General features: G+C 47.0%; 1 protein-coding gene across 1 annotated transcript in view; it reads right to left on the bottom strand.

The window, feature by feature from the left end:
• ALK (ALK receptor tyrosine kinase) overlaps window positions 1-23,014 on the bottom strand; it is a 674,721-nt gene that overhangs the window by 72,870 nt on the left and 578,837 nt on the right. The window contains exons 10-11 of the mRNA XM_047068721.1: window positions 8,015-8,109; window positions 7,715-7,843 (exon numbers count right to left, since the gene is read on the bottom strand). Coding sequence (XP_046924677.1) covers window positions 7,715-7,843; window positions 8,015-8,109 — 224 coding nt within the window. The remainder of the gene's footprint in view (window positions 1-7,714; window positions 7,844-8,014; window positions 8,110-23,014) is intronic.

Below are 23,014 nucleotides of genomic sequence, written 5' to 3'. Positions count from 1 at the left end.
TTCTGTGTTGAATGCTGAGTTGAATCTCCTGAGGGGAAAGAGAAAACCGGTCGATCTGGATATAGCAAGAGCTTTTCCCTTGCTGTGGTCAGCAGCTAGGTGGTTTTTGGGATTGCTCCCAGTGGGTATAGGGTTAGAGCGGGAAGACTTTGTGGAGTGAGCCAGCTTAGGTTTGGATCCTGGCTCTGTACGTGATGGGTGGGACAAGTCACACAACCTTTCCTTACATCTGAAATGAGAAAACAGCGATGGCTCATACAGCTCACTTTGTGTCCCGTTCCCCTTTCAGCCTGTGATATGCGTTCACTTCACTGAACTTATGAAATGTAAGCACTAATAACGTAAGCGTCTTTTTTTTTTTTTTTTTTTTTTTTGACGCGGGGAAACAAAAGCACGGAAAGGAGAAGGGAGTAGCTTAAAGTAAGTGGCATAGCTGGGACTTGAACACAGGTAGTCCGTGCTCTTGAAAAGCATGCCAGACTCAAAATGGGTGATGAGGCGTGGGAGGTGCAGCTTCTGGTCATGGAATGAATGAGTCATGGGGATGGGATGTGCAGCATAGGGAATATAGTCAGTGGTACTGTAACCCTGTTGTATGCTGCCAGATGGCAGATACACTTGTGGGGAGCACAGCATAACATATGGATGTGCTGAATCAAGGTGTCCGACGCCTGAAACTTGCGTAACACTGGGTGTCGGCTAGAGTTCAACAAAAAACAAACAAATAAACAAACAAAGCCCTATGGCATACTGCTTCCTGAGAGTGATGTCTATCCTCGGGGAGCCTGGGGGCCTGTAAAGACCAAATGAAAGATGCTGAGTGTGCTGAGTAACTGTGCACAGATCAAAGGAGGCAGCCCGGAAGCTGTTGCTGGTGGGCGGTCCGTAGGGGAGCAAGCCTCCTCCTCAGCCTTCTGCTCCACCCCATACTGCCACCAGGTCCCCGCGCAAGCAACTTTCTCTCCCTTGGCAACCACGCAGGCCACCTCTTGGGGATGCTGACTAGGTCTCCAAAGTACAAAACCTCTTGTACCGGAAGAGACTCTTTAACGTCAGTAATGGGGATTGTGAATCATGAATTAGTTCCACCCCACGTCTCTTCCTGGAGCACAGCTGTGTTAGCTTCCAGGGAAAGCAGACGCGCTCAGATGAAGAGTGACATTGTAACCGGGAGGGCTCTGAACCTGGCGCAGTGACTGGGGTCCCGCAGGCCTCGTTAAGGCTGGCGCTTCCTGTGTCATCACTAGTTCCCTCGCTATAAATAGGTGATAATCTAAATTTAGTAAAATAAGAAGGAACATACAGCACTTGGTTGAAAAGCAGGCCGGCTGAACAGGAACATGGCCAACCACCCAAACGGGTCCCAAGGACTGTACTGATGGCCCCATGCCTGCCTGAGTCTTAAGGAATTGCTACCCTTAGTTGAATGGGTGCTAAGTGCCTTCATGTGCTCTGACTGGGGAGCGGGGTGGTGGTTTACACAGAGGGAGGCCAATTAGCTGCAATTATCAGCTTTCTTACATGTCTGTGGGTACACTGTGTACCCAGTGTGCTGTTTTGAGTATCCGTGGAAGATGCAGATGTGCTCTGTCTAAGCAAAAGCACTAGAAACCCGAGTTTTTCAGAGAAGAGATTCCTCCAGAAGACTAGTCAACAGTAGGATTCTTAGAGGATTTATTACAACTTGCCCTTCAATATATTACCTGGTTTAGAAAAATTAATTTTTTTTATATGATTAAAAAATGAAAGACCATGTTCTTTAGCCTCTTACACAAGTTGTGTAACTTAAGGCAAGTTACTCACCCTCTGTGGGCCAATTGCCTCATCTGTAAAAGGCGGATTATGTTATAGTACCAACTAATGAGACACTGCATACAAAAGAGCCCAGTACAGTTCCTAACACCCAGCACCACCCTGTGACTGATGGTTTCTAGGTGTGTAAAGAGGTGATGACAAAATGCAAGGCCTTTGCTGTCTAAGAGAGAAAAACTTGGAAGTATGTCACGTGACTCTGAGCCAGCCTCTCATCTTCTCCAGACCTAGGCTCCTCATCTGTTTAAAAGAGGCTGCCTGTTGGGGCTCCTGGGTAGCTCAGTTGATCTCACGGGCTGTGGGTTTGAGCCCCGGTTCGTGGGTTCAAGCCCTGCGTCGGGCTCTGTGCTGACAGCTCAGAGTCTGGAGCCTGCTGCCAAGTCTGTGTCTCCCTCTCTCTCTGCCCTTCCCCCACTCGCACTCTGTCTCTCTCTCTCTCTCAAAAATAAATAAAACACTTAAAAAAAAAAAAGGCTGCCTTTTTAAAAGAGGGTTGTTAAACTTTGTTTCAGATCAGGCTTTTCTTGAGAGTTTTGTTAAACATGCAGAGTGTCAGCTCTCCTTTCCTAGACATTCAGATTCCACAAGCCCCTGGGGACCAGGAAGCTTCATTTTTAATGAGCAGCACTTCTGGGTCCTCCCTCCCCTAGCAAGGTGATCAGAAGCAGATGGTGTCGAGACACACTTGGAGAAATACTGAGAACTCCCTGTCGCACCCAGGAAGTCCCAGATTCTGTCACTGTGCATTTCTGGGGAAAGCTGTTAATGATGCAATGAACCCAAGAGTCCAGACTGAGTCCCCCCAGGGTGGGTGGGGCTCCCGGCACTTCTACCCTTACTTGTTTCCTGTCCTCCCTGCCTTGGGGCCCCCTGCCTCCAAAACTGGCACATGGTAAAAAGCTAAGGCGAAAGTACGGACCCCAGCTTCCTTGCTACCCCCAAGCTGGCAGGTGCTGACAAGTGACAGGATGATAGGATTTGTTTGGAATTGGATTAGGATACACTTGTTTGTTCAGGAACTAGATGAATCCTGACTATTTCCATGGGCCACTGAAGTAAGCCTGGCAGTGTCTGCGGCACCTGAGCACAGACGGCTCTGGTGGACATGAGAAGACAGGTTGTGAGCGAGGAGGCCGGGCCCTGGGAAGCCGCCTTGCCACAATGGCGTCATCCCCAGAAGGGCATGCTTGGATCATAATGGCTCTAGCTACAAATTCTATTAACTCTAATAGTTGTTCTGTGGTGAATGGATAATGCATTTAGCAGAAATAGACTCAATCAATTTATATGAAACACATAAAACTTTCTCATTGAAATTGGCATCTGTTCTTGAATCATAGAAGCGTGTGTAGAAATGGACAGTCTGTTACCCTTTCTTCTGGGCACATTAGCAGTGCTGTGGGTTAATTGGAGAGATGGGCCAAGAAAGCTCTGGCTGCTTTACCCCACATCCCTTCTGCCTTTAGAACCACGGGGCTGGTGATGGGGAGGGACCTGAAAACTATCTACTTCAAACTTTGAGGGTTTTTTTTAATGTTTAATTTTTTTTGAGAGAGAGAGAGACAGACACAGAGACAGAGTGCAAGCAGGGGAGGGGCAGAGAGAGAGGGAGATACAGGCTCCAGGCTCTGAGCTATTAAGCACAGAACCAGATGTGGGGCTTGAACTCATGAACCGTGAGATCATGACCTGAGCCAAAGCTGGACACTTAACCAACCACCCAGGTGCCCCAAACCTTGAGTTTTGAAAGAAGCAGTTTTTGGGATGCCTGGGTGGCTCAGTTGGTTAAGTGTCCTACATCAGCACAGGTCATGATCTCATAGTTCGTGAGTTTGAGCCCTACACCTGTGCTGACAGCAGAGAGCCCGCTTTGGATCCCCTCTTCCTCTCCCCTCTCTCTGCCTCTCCCCCACTAGAGCTCTCTCTCTCTCTCTCTCTCTCTCAAAAAAATAAACGCTAAAAAAAAAAAAGGAAAAAAAGAAAAATAAGAAGCATTTTCTTGCCTTTGCCTGTGTTGACGTTAGCCCCTCTTCTCTGAGCTCTGCTACTTGTGGGTTTGCTGACAGGCCCCAGCTGTTACATGAGGAGAGAAAAGGCTGTGCAGAGGTGGGACACATCCCTGGACCTCAGTTTGCTAGTGCAAACCTGCCAAGGCTGTGCACAGAGGTTCTGACTCCTGGTCCAGTGCTCTTTCTATGATCCTACAAAGTTCTAAATGTCCGCCCCCACCCCCCACCCTGACCCTACCCTTTGGCAAGAGATGTCTACTGAGAAAACAGTAAACCAACGATCACTAGACAACTCACAGGCAAGACTGTGATTTGATGCTAGGGCTCCATGAGTTACAGATACTTGTGGGCTGGGCCCAAGGTTTGTGCAGTTCTTATTACGTAAACTGAGCTAATTCCCTCTTGCCCTCCCTATACAACATGTGAGCTCCCAGGAGAATGAGAGAGGAAGCTGAGGAAGCTGAGGCAGGATCACTGGGCCTTGGGGGTCCTGCCTGTCCTTGTCTGGGCTTTGGGGGTGGGTGGCAGAGCCTGCTTGCACACTCATTACTGCTGAGAGAGAGACAGAGAGAGAGAGAGGGGGCGAGAGAGAGAGAGAGAAACTCTGCAGTCCCGTGATTGCATTATCCCAACCATTTGGTTAGTGTAATTGTATGTGCAAAGCTGACAAATGTAATTTCCCCAGACTTAATACTCGCCCCATTTTCTCTCTGAGTTTCTTCATCTGATTAGCTAAGGTGACTCAGGCTTCCGAGAAAGCTTCGAGAAGCACCTGGACAGGCTTTTCCTGCCTAGGTGCTCCAGTGGCTCAGCTCTGCCCCATGGGCTTGGGGGTAAGGCCACCCCCAAACCCTGAGGTCAGGCCCTCGACATGGGGCTGAATTAGGGGAAATATGGAGTGTTTAGGGCAACCTGGATGTTTTGTGAGTACCTGTTTTCAAAAGGCCTGATGTGACCTTTGTGTTTCTAGGAGGTGCTCTAACACCTGCCAGGAGGAGAGCTGAAATGCCACCAGCCGCCCTTGTTCCAGCCCAGAGGAAACTGACAGCGCTGAACTTTGGGAAGACAATCTTGTTATTTTGTCTCCTCCATCCTTTGTTGGAAGGCTGGGGGCTGATTTGTTTCCTGGACGTGGGGGCAGGGACTTTCACCTGGGGTGCTCTCCTGCTCTCTTCCATTTTTAGTGTTTATCTCTGGACGGGGACACCTAAAGTGGCTTAGCTGGCTGAAAGAATGGAGACTTCGGGGTCACATCTTGGCTCCACTCCTTGTCAGCTGTGGGGCTCATTCCTCCAGATGATCTTCTCATCCCACAGTGGTAATGACAGCAGCTACCCGTGGCCAGGGTGAGGACAGGAGGGATTGGTGTGTGAAACAGCCCAGCCCAGGGTCAGGCACGCTCCTAGATTGCTCCTCCCCTTCCTTCCCCTCCCTACCGCATCTCTCCCTCCTTCTCCAGAGGCCCTCCCAGGCAGAAGTTCTAAGCTAGGTTAAGCTTCACCTCGCAGGCCATGAGCTGCTGGTTTACAGGCCCACCCCTCCCTTCCCACCTGTGCTCTCCTCGTCTAGACTGGGAGTTCTTTGGGTGCTCGACCTGGATCTTGTTCTGTTCACCATCTCTGAGCACATAACTGGCCACAGAGGAAGTGTGCAAGGGCTGTGGTTGGGTCTAGATTAAATCTGGGTGAAGGAGGGCCTCGGCATGGAGCTAGGGTGCCCGTTCTCCCTGACCATGAGGCTGAGCCCTGGCCAAGTGGCCCCTCAGGGGGTGTGGTGGACATTGTCCTGTGGGTAGTAGGGAAGGGACACCCTGCTCATCCTCCTCCTGATGACTCAGAGACACCCCCACCGCACACTGCTAGGGGTGGGTGACAGGGTGGGACTGCGGCATCTGTCAGGGGGGTTAGGGGCTGGGAGCCTGCCTCAGCTTCTCCCTCCCTTCTTGCTCCCCAGGGCGAGAGCGGGTTCCTGGGAAAGCACTGCCTCTGTGCCCAGTTCTCTAAAGCCTGTCCAAGGAGCCCACTCAGGCTGCTTGGGGACGTGTTTGCCTCAGTGTCCTCTTCCCCTACAGTTGGGGTCATTCTGGAAGGGGGTCTGGAGACAGAACGCTGACCCACAGCCACCTGCCTGTCCTTCCTGCTCTGAGGCGGGGCTGGGCAGCAGAGGAAGCTCCAGTCTCTCAGGCAGCCACTCGCTTCTGATTTTAGTCAGAGGTTGTGGGGTAGCGTTGTGGCTTTCCAGCCACCACATGATTTCATTAGTCTGAGTGGCCACTGTGCAGACCCTCATCAATGAGCCTTTTAGGGACAGTGGGAATTATATGGCAATAAACTGGGGAGTCAGGCGGGGTGGATGGCTGCTCCTAAGTGCCGGCTGCAGGGGAGCTGGCTGCCAATATCTGAGATCCGAGAACTGAGCTCAAGCCTCAAGTGCCCCTGGGTCAATCAATATGTGTTTCCGGAGCCCCTGCCATGTAATCAGTGCTGGTGGTTGGACAGGGCGGGGGCTTGCCTCGATGTTTGCTGAACGTGTCCTGAATTTATGGTCGGGAGGCAGTGACTGACCGGGGCTGGGGAGTCCCTGGAGGTCAGTCCTTGGGGTGGGACAGTGAGGCGAGGCATCAAACAATGAACAGAAGGCCGCCTCCCTCACGCTAGCCCGTTTCATGAATGACCATGAGACAGAGTCGGGAAATAGAGAGAGGTGGCAGGCTCCCTTTCATGTGGAAAAATGAAAAGGTGTTTTGAGGTTTTAGTTAAAGGTGAAGGGAGGAAAGGGGAGAGATGAAGGGAAAAGCCCAGGTCTGGCCCCTGGGTTAGATCAGGCAGGAATTGGGGACAGAGAGAGCTCCACCTGGGGTGGCTTTTCAGGGCAGAGGAAGGAAGGGATTTCTTCCTTCAAAGACAGAACAAGGCTGATATTTATGTAATAAGTTGAGCGTCAGTGAAGTTAGTGTGAAGGTATAAACTTCTGCTTTTTTTTTTTTTGTACTTTGCACTAAATGAGGATTTCACGTTATAAGCAGAAATTAAACATTTATCATTTATCTATTGCTATTTTAATAAAGCGACCTTCTATAGGAAAAAGAGTGTGGTGGACAGTGCCGAGCCCCTGCTTACCAAGGTTACTCGCACTACTCCCATACCCAGGCACGTGCACCACCCCTACCCTGGGGGAACCCTTTGATCTGCTGGTGTCGGGCCGGGGGCTTCACCGCTTCTGTGGGGCGAGGCTCATAGGTCTAATAACTGCCAAGGAACATCATGCCGGGTTCAGAGACTGATTCTAAGAAATTTCCTCCTCGTACAAAGAGTAGCTGAGAAGTCACACCATGGTTTAGGGCCAGAGGCTGAAGAGGCCTGGGTTCAAAGCAGTAAGAGTCTTCATGAGAAGTCTTTCAGCCCAGAAAATGCTGAATAAAACAGCTTTGGTGGGGTGGGGAAGCCACGCTTTGGGGAAATGTGTTGAACCTGAAGGTTTTGGGCCTTTACCGGTGGTGGGCTAGCCTGTCTTTGTGCAACAAATAACGGCTTTGGGCCCAACCCTCTTTATGAGGAGAAGAAATCTGATGTAGGGTTTGCTTTGTTCAGTAAATGGGGAGAGGTTTCAAGGGACTGAGTGGAGGAAAGGATACCAGCTTGGTTCTCCTGGTTCCTGGGTATTCCCCAGTAGCTCCTTTGCACAACTTCCAGATGCTTCATTCGGCCAGGTGATAAGAGACCCAAAAAACATCCTTTTGGAGCCCATAGCCAGGATGTAGGTTCTGTTCCTTTTAAAGGTTGACCATCTTATTCTTTAGACACCACTCCCCACTACAATCACCGCACGTATCTCTCTTCTGCCTTTTGCAACAAAAAATTTACTTTACTTACATTTGTAAGTTGAACCCTTACCTGTAGGGTCAAAGATGGGGGTCTCTCTTGGTGTATTTTCCCAGGGTTTCGGCTCCTTGTTTGGGTTTCTCTCAAACAGATTTCTTGATTTGGGTGCTGTATCCTGTGGCACCTTGTCCTCCCCACTGACTAGAATAGAGAAGACCCCATGGGCTGAGTTAAGTGAGGCTCTGTTTAAGAGAGACAGATGAGTATGCCCCGGGGAAGGTGGGAGAGGCAGGTGGGCTTAGGTTAAGGAGGGATAGTGAGGCCCGGGGCAGTCTGGGTCGGGGACAAGTGCAAGGGACAGGGTGAACTCACTGGTGAGGTAGCAGTCCAGGCTGATGGAGATATTGTCAAAAGCCACGGTGGCTCTGGATCCTTGCCCCCACCACGCAACAATCTGCAGCCAGAACCTGTATGTGTGTCAAGAGGAGTGTGTGTAAGGAACAACCTGGGTTGGTCATTTCTCAGGATTCAGCATCTGGTGAATGTGTGCCAATACTTGGCTCATTACCATAGTTGTTATCAGCCTTACCTAATCGCAGAGCAGTTGTGAGACTGGAGCAGTCCACAGCTCCCCCTACTTCTCCAGCACAGAGTACTTCCCTTTCGGAGGGATTGTTCCATATGTTAACCAGTTTAGAGTCTAGGACTTGGGTCCAGGACTCCCTGAAACTCTGAGGAGAACTCTTTCACTTTTTGGGTGTGGACGTTTGGACAGAAATGAGTGGGCTTGACATTCAGCAGGTACTCCTTGGTAGAGCTGAAGTCATTCTTTTTAAAAAAAAATTTTTTTAACGGTTTTTATTTATTTTTGAGACAGGGAGAGACAGAGCATGAATGGGAGGGTCAGAGAGAGGGAGACACAGAATCTGATACAGGCTCCAGGCTCTGAGCTGTCAGCACAGAGCCCGACACGGAGCTCGAACTCACGGACCGCGAGATCATGACCTGAGCCAAAGTCGGCCGCTTAACAGACTGAGCCACCCAGGTGCCCCTGAAGTCATTCTTAAAATACTAAAATGCTTCTGTACCAACTGATAAAGAGCCATTGTCCCCCAAGTGTCCCATGCTTGTTGCCTCTGGCAGCCTGGCTCCTTCCCTGGTATTCTAATTTTTCACATTATCCAGCAACCAAAAGTTTAACCCAGTCCGGGTCTCAAGGATCTGGTGTCTCATCCAGCATTGGTCTCCACTGGGGTTGGTCTGTGTAGTGCCTGACCTGTTGTTAAATATCAAATAATTTGACTAAGACCTGGGGGTTTGTAACCAACACAGAGTGGGCTGTAAGTATTAAGAGGAAACCCATCGAGGTTTCCTCACAGAGAAGGTAGCATTTAAGTTGGTTTTGAAAGAAGGCGAGGACTTGGAAATGTGGATGGGGATGGTGAGGGAGGGCATCTGCAGTGGAGGAAGTGGAGTGAGGGATGTGTCAGAGCAGGGCAGAGCCCCCATGGCTCACGTGTGAGTGGTGTGGAAGGACACAAAGACAGTGAGAGGCACGTGTGTATCACACACCCACATCAGGCTTCTCCACAAGCCTTGGCAAGATCACAGTTGTCTCAGATTTCCCCGGGGGACATGGTCTGCAGGTGAGCTTCCAGCTCAAGCCTGTGTAGCATGGGACACAGCCAGGCCTGGGATTCTCAAGTGGCCAACAGGGGCCTTAACACTGTCATCTTGTTCTGTTTACAGCAGTTGCCAGGGTTAGAGAGACGCTGCTTGCAGGCAGCAAGAGAACAGGTGCATAGAGCCATGTGGGGATGGTGACTGGAAGGATTCACATTCCCAGGTGGAAGAGCAGTGGGTAAGGGCCCCACAGCCCACATTTCTGATTCTCCTCTCTGGGTCACCATCTCCGAATCTGTCATCCACAGGCTGAGGAGCCAGGCCAGGTGCTGAGCACCATGGGGGTAGCTTCCAGGAGGCCGTGGGTGCCTGAGCAAGTAAATTACATGTGTGCACCCACTGAGTGTGGGGGAGAGGGACAAAAATCCCTGTTTTGCCCTAACTGGGCCCTTCCAGGGAGGCTGCATGCCCCCCCCCCACTCTCCCACCCCTCTCTCTGCCGTCCTTCATCATTACTGAGAGATTAGGACTGCAAGCTTCTCAACCAGCCACTGGGCCTCTTAGCATGGAAGGCATGATGCACGCTGGAGCTGGAATGGTTTCTAAATAGAAGAGTCTCTAAAGTGCGCTGCAAGGCAACGGCAGTGGCAGCTGCTGTTTAAAAGAGTTTGATTGACACAGGGAATTGCACATATTTTGAGTCAGGAACACTCCTAACAATCAGGGAAGACTCAATCAGATGTCGGATCAGATGTAAACATGCAATGCTGCCTCTGTCCACTCGAAAGGCCACACTGCCAACCCTTGCTCCCCAAATGCTCCAGACTCCTGAGGCTGCAGGAAGGGACAGGGGGGACAAAGGTGGCTCATGCTGGGGTGTGGGGAGGGCAGGGGTGAAGCAGAGGAAGTTTGTGAATGGGGTCAGGGGAAGGTAGGTGTTGGGGCAGAGAGGGGGCAGCAAAACCAATCTGGGAGTTTCTTTTCTGTGGGAGGCACTAGCCAAGAGGCCAGATGGCCATCGGGACCACCCAGATCCAGGATTTTCTGTTTGGATGGTACCTGGTTGTGTGTCTTTAGCTGAACTTCATGTGAAGAAGAGATTGCTCCTGGCTCTGCTCCCCGCTCCCTGCTGAAGATGGGTGAGGCCTTCTCAAGGCTCTCAGTCTTTCTGGTGCAACCAGTCTTTCCTGTTTTGGTCTCCTGTACAGATACCAAGTCACTCTCCAGGGTCAGCTGTGGCCTCAGGTCTTGAGTTCTAGCATATACCAGATGGACTACTTTGGGAATGAGGGAAAGTTCTAGCATGTACCAGGTGGACTGCTCTGAGACTGACAGGAAGTTCTAGCATGTACCAATTGGACTGCTCTAGAATTGGGGGAAAGTTCTAGCATGTACCAGGTGGACTACTCTGGGTCTAAGGGAAGGCAAGGTCCATGCCACGTTACTGCCAGGATTATGGGGCCAAGTGGTTCCAACAAACATATAGGTATTCCACTGCCCTTATCCCAAAGCCTTAGCTCTGTATGGAGAAAGAAAGCTGAGCCCCCATGGCGGGTAGAGCTTAGCTCTCCCTCTTCATGGGCAGCCCAGTCAAGGAGAAGGGAAGAGCCAGCTCTTTGGGGATCCTCAAACTCCCTCACTGATCTGTGCTGTTTAAAAACATGGCAGCTGAGGTCTTTATAGCCTTAGCATGGATTTCTCTCCCTGCCACTCAATAGTTCACACCTGCTCAGTTCTTTCAATTTCTCCAAAGTGACATTTTTGATTGCATGGGTTATTGTTGTTTTTTTCTTTTTTTCCTCAGCTGGTGGGGTTTGGAGCTTGTTGATACAACAGACTTGGCTAGAGATCTTGGTTGGAGCCTGTCTTTGCCTAGAGAACGCACCCCTTGACTCTGTCACGCTCAGCTTTACAGAGAGGCCTGTTGAAAATTGGCCTCAGGGGATCCTGGGAGGCGGCTACTGGGGCAGTGGGCAAGGTTTAGAGGGGACGGCCTTGAAATTCGGTATCTCCCAGACTCACTGGGCAGATCTTTGCATAGAAAATGCTAAAGCTGCTCGTGCACAGCTCAGAAAACACGCAGTCTCGTTCAGACAACAGACTGCTAATGGACAGTGAATATAGTGCCTTATTTGCCACTCTGCCAGCCTTAGGGATTGACAAACCTAATTAAGTTCACTTAATGATTTTAAGTAGCTGACAAAAAGGTGTGTGTCTGAATGTGGACTGAGGGAATAGCAATGCTTTAGAGAGAGAGCAAGAAAGAATGGCTGGCTTGGGTAAAAAGCATTTATTTAACGGATGGGCACCGCGTCTCAGATTCCTCTGGACCATTTAGTGGGCTCAGAAGAGGGGGAGCGTTCTGCATCCCCTTTTGCAGCTGGGACTTGTCTGGGCTCTGGCTGCTTAGGAGAGAGAGGGCAGATACTGCTGAGGAAAAATGCTTTCTCCGATTTCTCACTGCGCACTTGATTTGTTCGGCAAAAGTCTTCTAAAATGGACTGTCACAAAGCTTGGGTCGCGGTATGCATTTCTATTAGAATAATGTATGTGATGAAAAAGCCCTGCCGCATCCATCCTATTATCTGCATAATTGACTTCAGTTACCAGTTGAAAAGGAGGGGCCAATGGCCAGCTTTGGGATCCTGGGACCAGCCTGTCTGGGATCAACATGGCTAGGGCTGGACACGTGTTGCCTGCCTGACTCTAGAAGCCTTTGGCTCTCACACAGTAAAGTGGGCCTGGACGTTAAAGGCCAGACTCAGTAGTTGGGAGCACCCTCTCTTCCTGCTCAGCCCCGACTCTCAGAAGTAATTTACCATCTTCTGATTTGGTTTCTCCCTGGGCATAATGACACCAAGAGCAGTGAGGAAAAGTCCATACAGAGTGATTCCAAGGTTGCCAAGGGCCATAGAGATCTTTCACAATGAATTGGCTTCTGTGAGGGAGCCCTTTGCAGTAGAATAGGGGAGAAAATGAGTTTTCAGCCAGGCTGAGCAAGCACGGAGAATCACTCACACTCTTCAACAATCTCAGTCCCAGGCTTCCAGGCACTGGCTGTCTGTGACTAATGGTTCTGGTTCCCACATTTGCCCTGGCTCGCCACCAATCTGAAAGGTCGCCTGCCACATGGGTGTTCCACCAGACTTCAGGGCGGGGAGAAGCCCTTCTCTGGCAAGTTCCCATATTGCTCTTTCATTTTCTCATTGTGGGTCATGTATATTAAGCTCTTCCTGGGCCGTAGGAGCAACTGGGCGCCTGGAGGGCTGTCCAGAGCTAGAAGGAATCTGCAGTCATTCTTTTCAAGAGACTGAGAAGTCCATTCCACCTTTCAGAGACATTTCTAACACTGACCTCTTCCTCTTCTCTTTGCTGCTGTGTCAGCTTATGGTTTGAGAGCTGAGGTAGTGCCAGAGATGGAGGTGCCCTCCATGGTGGGAAGACAGAGGAAAAGGGTGGTTGCTGGTTTCCTTCCATCCTGACAAATATCTTTATGAGCCTGAATTACCAGCTTTCTCTGCTTGGTGAGGGCTGAGTTTCAAAAGGTAGAGTGGAGTGAATTCTGGGCTACATAGTTGGTAGGACTCTGGGCAAGTCACTGAAATTTGTTAGGCACGATCTTTTTTTTTTATTTTATTTATATTTTTAAAAGTTTATTTACTTATTTTGAGAGAGAGAGAGAGAGAGAGAGAATATCAATCCTAAGCAGGCTCTGAGCTGTCAGTGCAGAGCCTGATATGAGGCTCGATCCCACAAACTATGAGGTCATGACCTGAGCCAACATCGAGTCACATTTAACCAACTAAACCACCCAGGCACCCTGGCACCATCTCGGATTTTTAAAAAAATACCTATGTAATGTGGGTATTTTCACAGTGGAAGCTTTTCTTTAACATGGGAGATTCTGATTCATTGTTCCTGTTTTATATATATTTTTAGAAATCTGTGCTTCCTCAGGTAGTGTTATAAATTCCATATCTCCCCCTCTGGCTTTGAGCAAAGATTATTTGAGCACCTACTATGAGTTCAGGCATGCTGTCTGCAGCTGGGAATATAGAGATGCACAAGAAAGACATCAACCTTGACCTTGAGGAATTCATATGACTTGTGATTCATATTATTCAGTGACTAGGGTATTTCTAAACACCTTTTAAGTTCTGCCCCTATAGAGCTAGAATGTACAACCTGGGGAAACACTGAACCTGGGTAGTGAGAGAGAAGTTAGGAAAGACTTTGAAGAACTGAATGCCTAGGATAATGGTAGGGTTTTGGACAGAAGAATCACACAGGAGGAGGCATATTGAAGGTGTGGGCAGGATGCCAATCAGGCAGCTAGAAACCCAGGTATGGGACTCAGGTGAGATAAAGATGATGTGTCACCTGCACAGAAGTGAGAGCGGAAGTGGTGAACGCCAGTGAGGTCCTAGAGAAAAGCATGTATAGAACTGGATTCTGCTTTGTTTCAAATATCAGCAGCCCAGTTATCCTCTAAATTCCAAACTTTGTGCTTGGGAAGAGAAGGGCCGAGAACATAGGTTTACATTTTCAGAGGCACTAAGAGTTATGAAAAATATGTGCATCTGTTGACTTGTAAATTGAGCTGTGGCTATTACCAAGAAAATCTTGAGCTGATCCAAACATCCTGCTATTCTAAAGGGGTTCACTTATTGCCATTTTGAGCGACTACTTCTTAAAACCAGGCTCACAGGCAGGATCCGTCTCACTGTTTTGCACTCTTGATTGTAGAAACTTAGCAATCAAAAGCAACAACTTGTCCCAAACGTCACAGTAAATCAGTGTTAGAAATAGGATTTAAAGCTCAGAATTGCTAATCTACTCTTTGCTCCAGTGATCTGGGATATTTCCTGAGAAAGAAACAGGACCAGATCCTTTCAGAGTTATGAATGTTTGATTTGTATATATCTATGCCTGGCTGCACATTGCATTGCTGAGCCACCAGCCACATTTCTTCCACTATTCTCAGAGGGCCAGCCCAAGGCTGTCCTGGGCCAATGGTGCCATGTGGAAGGTGGCAGCCTCTTCTCCCCCAGCCCATCTTCCCCCTTTCTAAGTCCCACTTCCAGGCTCAAAGCATTTCACATTTGGTCCCTCACAGAGCCTTCAATAGTCTCCTTGTTCTGGTTTCCCATCTCTGTGCTCAATGGCTATTACCCACAGTGCAGAGTCCAAAATATGTGGCCTAATATCCTTGCTCACCTTCTCCCAAGGAGATTGCTCAGGATTCTCTGATATGACCTAGTTGGCTACTCTTGAACCCACATAAAACATTCTTGCCTATAAGCCTCCACTCACCCTGATGAACTTCTTTGGAATGTTCTTATTCCTTTCCCACTTCAGGAAGATCTAAATTTTCCACAGGGTCCACCACCTTATAATAATTCGTGTTCTCCATTTCATCCTCCCTGACATGGAGGTCACCATGCCATCTGAACACAGACCATGCTGTCAGCCTCTGCACAATACTTCATGTGTTGCTGTTTCCCTCTCATTGCATATGCTCTGTGTCTCCCCCAATCCCCTAGCATGCAGGCCTTGTGACTGGCAAGAGGCTGGGTCATATACCCCTTTCCATCCTCTGTGCTTGATGGGGGCTTAAAATATGTTTGCTGATGATGTGACAATGACATTTCCCTAGTCACTCAATTCCCTGTCTTGCCCACAAGACATCTGAATCTGACATTTTGTGTCAATGACTTCCAAGTGTGGTCAAATATCAAAATTGCTTTAAGAAAGGAGAAATTCAGTAAAAGAAATTCTGGGGTGATTTCTGCCAAAAAGTAAGGTTTTGCTACATCATAAAATTTTGGGAATGAAACATTCATGCTTTAGAATAGATCCTGGAATTGATTTCAGCCTTGAATTATGAAGGTTCTAGGAGAAGACTAATCAATGGTCAGAGTAGCTAAATAAGGAATTGGTATTCTCAAGTGACACTCTGATAGATGCCCAGAGATAAAGGCTGTATTCCTTGGCTTATTCCATGATACATCATTTCCGCCCCCCGCCCCATCAAATTCATTTTCCCTTCTTCTGGGCACAGCTAGACTACATTTCTCAGCATCCCTTGCAGTTAAGTATGATCTTGTGACTGAGTTCTAGCCAATGGAAAATGAGATGAAGTAATGACTCACAAAAATCTTCTTATATGAGAACCCCTCCCATGCCCTTTCTCCATTGGCTGTCTTAATGCAAAGGATTCCAAAACTGAAGAAAAGGATTGAGCCACAGGGAGAAGGAGGCTGGGCCCCTGAAGGACAAGATGGAAAGTCACTATTCAACTAGCACACTAATTTTGGATTTCACATGAGCAAGAAATAAATTTCTTTTGTACATCCTTGAGGATTGGAAGTTTAATGTTACTTTGAGTAGTGTTACCCAACTAACATATCGTGTAGCACAAACCTATTTGCTTAGGTGTTCTCCATGTATCTGACATGGTTGGGTTGATGACTAACTCACTTCTTTGAGTAGGATTATGGGTAAAGTTAGCCCTTGTCTGGCTGCAGGACTCAGAAGTACCCTTCCTTCACAGCTACAATCATCACTTAGTTCACACTCTATACCACTCGAGGACTAGGGACATGCCTGAGTAAGGCAAAGTGGATTCAAGGAGTGTGGTCTAGTGCTCTGGGATGCTAGCTTCCTCATCTCTCTGGGGAAGGTAAGGAGAGCAAAGTCAAGTTTTCCATGAAGAGCTCTGAGCTTGCTGGGTTTACTCAGTGCTATGCACCCTGCTTCACCTAAATTTACCCTGGAGCCTACCATTTTCTCCTAGTGCAGAAAACTGACTCAGGCTGATGTGAATAAGCATGCTGAGATCCCCAGCCCCTGTAGCTTCAGGAAGGGACACTTGCACTGCCACAGCTGGTTAGGGGCAGAAAACACCTTTTTTTTTCTTTACCCACTATTTTAAGGGCCCTAGAAGTGCTGGTTTTTTTGCCTGTGTACATGGACTCAGGGCAGTCAGACTCACTCAGGACAGGTAGGCACCACCTGAGAAAGCAGACCCTTGAGATCTTCCCCTTCCCTCTGCCCTCACCTCTGACTTTGAAGCCTACGGAGCCACTCCCGAGTGAGTGCCTGATGTGCATCTGTTGGTAGTGAGTGAATGAACAAATGCAGGCTACCCAAGGTGACAGTCAATGCTCTTCTGTTGGCATGGACATATCTGGCAGAGGGAGAACCCCAAACTGGCTACCAGAGAGGAGCCTGTTTGGAAGTGAGGAGCTCCAACAGCTGTGGCTTATTGAGCCTCATGCTGTTCTCTCTGTCTGTACTTCCCTCTTCTCTGGCTCTTACTGTCCTGTGATACAAAGGTCTGTTTTCCTACCAGGCTCCCCCTATAGATGACATTCCTAGAGGGCTGAAATACATTACTTGTCCAGGTAAGTTTGTCACTTGGCACCAAGTAGGGCAGTAAGTGTTGGCTGGATAAATACATAATATCTGGATGATTTTGGAGGTTAGTACCATTTTACACTGGAGCATCCACAGGTGTTCTCTGGTGGACTGAAAGGAGATAGAAGGAGCTCTAAGAAAGAGCCTCTATGTTTAACTACCTGTAGGACCTTGATTTAACCCCTCTGTGCCTCTGTATTCTCACCTGAAAATGGGGATGACCTCTCCCCCAGCCACCCAGAAGTGTGGGACAGAGTGGGCGCCTCGAGTTGTGAGGGGGTAGAGCACTCTGGGAGGCAGGTGCAAGGCTGCTATGGGCAAGGGACAGGGGGCAGAGTGTAGGGTGGTCCAGGAGCTGTTGTGACCATGAAATGTAGCCTGTCCAGCAGAGGAGTAGCAGACACTGGTGTGTTGGGTTTGCAGGGGTGACATCTTCTTCTTTCAGAGGCATCTCTCCTTTCTGGGGAAGGACTGGTGGAGGCAAAGCAGCTATAAATGGAAACTTTCACAGAAGGGAAGGCAGGCATAAGGTGAAAAACCCAGGCAGGGCCTGACCTTTCACTGGCTTCTCCTGGGGACCATGTAGGCATTATATGACCTCGACTTTCTGTGTCAGTCCTTATGGAAGTGAACTGTATTCTCTACTAGAGGGTGGTTTGTTAAATGTATAACTAAATGTATTTTATTTTTATGCTTTTGTTAGACATGGTACATTACTACATTTGCAAATGCAAAATGCCTATTAGGACTTATGCTCTAGCTCTAAAGTGGAAATAGTCAAAGGCATGCTAGAGCAGTGACTTGAAAAACCACATGGGGAAGGGGCCATTGTGTTCCAGAAGAAAAAGAAGAGAATCTCCCTGTGCTGGTGATGCTGCCTGGGCTGGAGATGAGAGAAGGCAGGCAGGTAAGGGCTGGGTGGGAAATGGTCTTTAGCAGGAGCTGGGCTGCAGAATTAAGACGATGGGTTTCAGTGGTAGATGGTGAAAAGGGAAGACAATAAACTAAATCAGAATGAATAAGGGGTGTGGCCTAAAAAATCCCAAACCAAAATGTTTTGTTAATAACAATGGCTATCACTTATCAAGTTTTCTATTACATGCCAAGCACTGTGTCTTCATTTCCTCAGGCATGTACATAGAAGTAGACCAGCCTAAGGGCTAAGAGAAAATTATTTAACCTCTTTAGACCTCATATTCCTCTTATAAAAAGGGGGATTAATTTTGGTATCTATCCCAAGGGATGTTTTAAGGATGGAATGAGATAATGCATGTTAACTACTTGTTACAGTGACTGGCATTAACAAATGCTGGCTCCAGTCATTATCATTTCTAACTCTTCTCATGGCTCTATGAGGAAGCTTTGGTTCAATTTACAGATTGGTTCAGATTTAAAAAAATCTGAATTAAACACAACTTTTTAGGAGTGTGTTTAGACCTGCAAACTGAGGTTCATTGGAAATTTCTGGATTTCCTCTCCCTGGAAGTTAATTGCCTCTCTACTCAGGTAATAAATGATGAAAATGCCCCTCTAATGCCTTTCTCACCACCAAAAGATACTACACAAAGGGGAAGTATTGTTACTGATAGCACCCTATGTAAAGTGGAGATTCTGTGGATGAGAAAAAAGAATGGGATATGAGAAAAATCTTGGCTCTGTGGAATTTGGCCTAAGTACGTAAAGACATAACTCTCAGTTTAACTGATTCCATTTGAAAGATGCATTTGTCAAACACACTACTTGTCTTTTAGGACAAAGGATACAAAAGGAACAGAAATCTAAATATCTCCAGAGGGAACATTTTTTCTTGTTAGACTATGTATATAGGATATGGCTAAAAGCCTTTATAATGATAATGCTGGGGAATAGAGCCTCCACATGAACATTAGGTTATGTACTTTCTATTTGGCTGTATGATGGCAGTGATTTGTGGGACAAGCTTTGATCCATAGTGTTTTGAAATCTATCTTGTAATGAGTCAAACTTAGCACCTGCTTCTGCTCTGCGAGCGTGTCAGAGCTTAAGATGGTGTGGGAACATTGTGCTTAATTTACTAGGATATATTATTATAAAGAGGAAAACTAGGTGTATGTCCTTATAAAAGACTGACAGATTGAGGGAAGAGAACTTGCCTTTCGTCCATTTGAGTAAAGATAGAATTAATTCCAACAGAAAGAATGGCAATTGAATGGGGGAGAGAATAAAGAAAACTAGTTATATGAGGTGGCTGTAAAGTAATGAGATAACTTTTAAGCACACATTGAGCCAATATTTGAATTGGTGCTGCCCTTCAAAATTACCTTGAAAGAACATATCTGTATTCCAGGGGTGTTGCTATTGCTCAAAACATCATGGGCACTACTCATGGAGATTTTTCTCGTTACTCTTTATAATATGGATTAATGGTTAATATCACTTCATAATGATGACAGACTATGGCGTTATTCCTATTCCTTTGCCTGTTTGTAAATGGACAGAAGAAATACCATTCCATGGATCAGTGTCTCCCCATTATAAGCCTTTATATACCGATGGCATATTCTCTGAGCTTTCACAGAAAGACTACTATGTGGTGGCAGCAATGTGAATGTAGCTCTTTGCTCTCAAGTGCTCAGCTCTAGATCTCTCTACTCAAAAGGATTAGGGCACACAATTAGGATCAAAGTCTTTCTTATAAAGTGATTCTGACAGAGCAGTGACCAGAGATAAAGGAAGTCCAGGTACCAGCCAAGTCTCTAAAGAAAATTCCTTGCCATAAGAGTAATAAATGCTGGTTGATTTCATCTGATGGGACACAGGTGTTGCTTTGGTATACAGAACACTTTGCAGCAGTATTTATTGTAATGTGATTTTATCTGTTTTGTTAGATTGAACACAAGAAGAATGTTAGATGGATTCCAGTAAGTGAAATTCTCAGTTAATTAAGCTGGAATTTGGAAATGTATGAAATTTCTCTCAACACATCATTCTGTAAACACATATTTGTTGGACATATGATGTGTGTGTTAGGAATGGTTCTAGATGTTCAAGGAACAGTGATATATAAGACAGATCTGAGCTCTACCTTGTTAATGTGTATATTCAGGTATTAAAAAAATAGATAGTAAAGAGTGACAAATTATAGAGATATTTCAGGAGCCATGAGAATATATTGTAGGTGTACTATAGTCTAGAGGTCTTTAAAAAGTGAAGGAAGAGTGGCAGGGAAAAGGAAGGTAGAGGAAGAACATGTCATGTGAAGAGAATGGAAGGTACAAAAACCTGTAAGAATCTAGCAAAGTAAATCTGAACTGAAAGAAGTATCTAAAAGATGGGAGCTCTTTAGAGCTAACCTGTAAACCCTAATAAAGCTGCTTCAAAAAACTCTGTAATGCATGCAATGTAATGTAATGTTGGAGACCCTAGGATTGGAAGAGATTTGGGCCAACATTGGGAATAAAGTTCCTGCTCCTTTCAAGGTCCTTGATTGAGGAGCTGTCCACGATGTGAGTGCTGAATAGCTGAAGTCAGAACTTGCCTAAGGAAGCAGGTGGTACAGGAGCTAATGACTACCTAAAGGTGGGGGGAGAGGAGAGTTCTTCTTTGTCTTTTATCCATTTTCCTTCTCTTTCCCTTATATATTTCCTTCCTCTACTTCTCCCTCCTCCCATTTTCATTTTCTGGCAATCTGGCAGCTATAGCTCACTCTCTCTAGGAGGAAAAGGAAGAACATGTTTCTTGCTCCTTCCCCTTAGAAGGAGTCTACACAACACTGATGACAGAAAATTCAGAAAAACACTCAGCTCTATCATCTTGGGGTTGCATGACTAGTTATTATTGCTAAATGGTCCATCCCAGCCTCTTCTGAGGCATCAGGTGGGGAGATTATTATTATTATTGTTATTATTATATTGTAGTTATTATTAGTAGTTATCACTGACTGAGCACTTACTGTGGGCCAGGAAGCTTACCAAGAACTTTACTCTCTAAGCCTCAGAGTAAACTTTATTATCTCTGTTTTATACAACATGACTTGACTTGGAAGATCAGTGGTTGTGACTTGTGCTACTTTTTTCCCAATAAGTTATCTGAGGCTACATAACTGAGGGATGAGGGTGGAGGATGTGGGAAATAAAATTCATTGATACTTACTATATATAGATGCTTTTGACAGTCATTTTATTTAGTCTCATAACAACGCCGTGAAGTTGTACTGTGGTGATACTTTACAGATGTGGCCACCAAGGCCCAGAGAGGTTCAGTGATTGGTTGGGGTCACACAACTAGTGAGTGTCGGAGACAGTTTTAAACTTGGGACTATCTGATCCTAAAGCCTATGGTCTTTTATCCACAGTGCTTTTTTAGTTTTATGGGCCAGTCACCTCTACTGGTAAGCGATTTTAGCAACTGAAAACTGCCATGCCTCCTTCTCCTGCAGTTCCATTTACCTCTGGGTCTTGATGCCTTCTATATCATCTTTAGCTCTGGGTGGGGGGAGTAGCTTCCTACATCAGAGCATGTCAGTGGTGTGCAGGCTCCTGGTGAATGGAGTCACTTGTGTGTTCTGTAATTGCACACTTATTAGGTCACAAGGCATCAACAAACCAAGCTGGCCTTTGTCTGAATCCCCACTGGACAGTTTGATCTCAGTACCAATATTGGAAATGTCAGTCTGGTAAACAGCTTTTAACAGGGAGGAGGGAGGCTGAGAACAAAGTCTCCTTCAAACAAAACTCTCACGGATGGGAGTGAACAGAGTCAACATCTTACTTGCTTTAAATCCCCTGGAGTGGTTATGAAAGAGAGAGGACTTGCTGGATTGAAGAGAAAAAAACCCCTTTGATTCATCTGAATTAATTTAGCATCTCCCAGGAGGAAGGGCTCTGCCATCACCTTCCTGTTCTCCATCCCCTGCATACAACTCTCACAATCCCGGAGGACAAAAGACCAGTCTGTGGTAGGGAGTGCCCACACTGCCCCTTCCTCCACTTTAATTAAATCCATTTGTCCTAGGGGTAGCACTGTGCCTCAGGATGTCCAAGGGCTTTGATCTTTAACCCACACACATCTGAAGGAGTGGGAAACTAGTGCTCAGAGTGAGGACAATCACTTCTTCCTATGACAGCACAGCTGAAGTTATGAGCTCTTGGAAATAGCAGACTCTGCGAAGTTTGAGTGAAGAATTTGAGACCCAACTTTATCCTTACAAAGCTGCATGCCAACTGGCATCACCTTCACCTTGCCTTAAGCTCTTTGTCCTCATTTTTCAGAGGCGAATTCATCAGGATGGTAATTTGGATGGGTTTTAAGAGTCTAATGCAGAGGAGCTAGGGTTGCTGGGTTTGATATTTAGCCTGTTAAAGTTGGCTTTCCCCCTCCAGATCCACTTATCTGCCCCCCCTTCTAGAGATAACTCCCACCCTCTGCCCTCTGCCTATTTTGTTCTGGGACAGATTAGCACACCAGCCATCAAGGGTTCAGTATGATTCATCAAGGAGTCATGTGAGCTGCTGTGCTAGGCTGGGCACTGCTTGCGCCAGGCTGGCTGCAGGTGGCAGACTGGTGCCATCCCGGGGAGACAAGTGGCAGTTGATCTCAGTGGTTACTTCTCCATTGCAGAGCCATGCAAAGTCAATGATCTTCTAGTCCAACCCTCTCAGCTTAAAGATGAGGCAACTGAGACTCAGAGAGGTTCAAGGTCACAAAGCCACTAGTGATCGAATTTAAATAGGAGTCAGGGCCTCTGGTAGAATCACTCCTCTGTTTGGTGAAGAATTTACCTTCTCCTTCATCTACTTGCTTCAGGGACCTGACTCCACAAAGTCCTGGACTTGGACTGACCTGAGCACCAGTCCTCACTCTGATGCCAACTTGCTGGTGCCGATAACTCTTTGGTTCTTGATGAGAATCTTGTGAAAGGGCAGGGTGGGGAACGTGATGAGGTCTGTACTACCTATGTCACAGATTTTGTTGTTAATAAGGGATAAATAAAATGTCAAATGGGAAAGTAAGGCAAAGTGCATTAATTAGGAGAAAATATACATATAAAACCTGATTATTATTTGGCAGTAATATGAGTTGTTCAACTCATGAGTATGAATTTTATTTCTACTACAGATACTGGAGGCAGTGAATCAGGCCAGGCTAGTGATACAAGAGATAAGTGCTCATTAGCCTAGAAATCCTACAGAGAAACTCAGTGCTCCCTACAAGTCTGCAGAAAGTGGTGTGTGTGTGTGTGTGTGTGTGTGTGTTCATATTTGTGTGTATGCACATGTATGTGTTCATCTGGATGCATGTCTTGGGTAGTGGGGGTGGGGGGAGGGAAGACATGACCCTGTTCTGCATCTT

Source organism: Lynx rufus, unplaced genomic scaffold (genome assembly GCF_022079265.1).
Source record: "Lynx rufus isolate CCGP_SWC_20201006 ecotype Redwood Valley unplaced genomic scaffold, mLynRuf1.p SCAF_8, whole genome shotgun sequence".
In the NCBI taxonomy this organism is placed as follows: Eukaryota; Metazoa; Chordata; class Mammalia; order Carnivora; family Felidae; genus Lynx; species Lynx rufus.
Note: the sequence above shows the minus strand (reverse complement) of the source record. Positions and strands in the feature narration are given on the sequence as shown.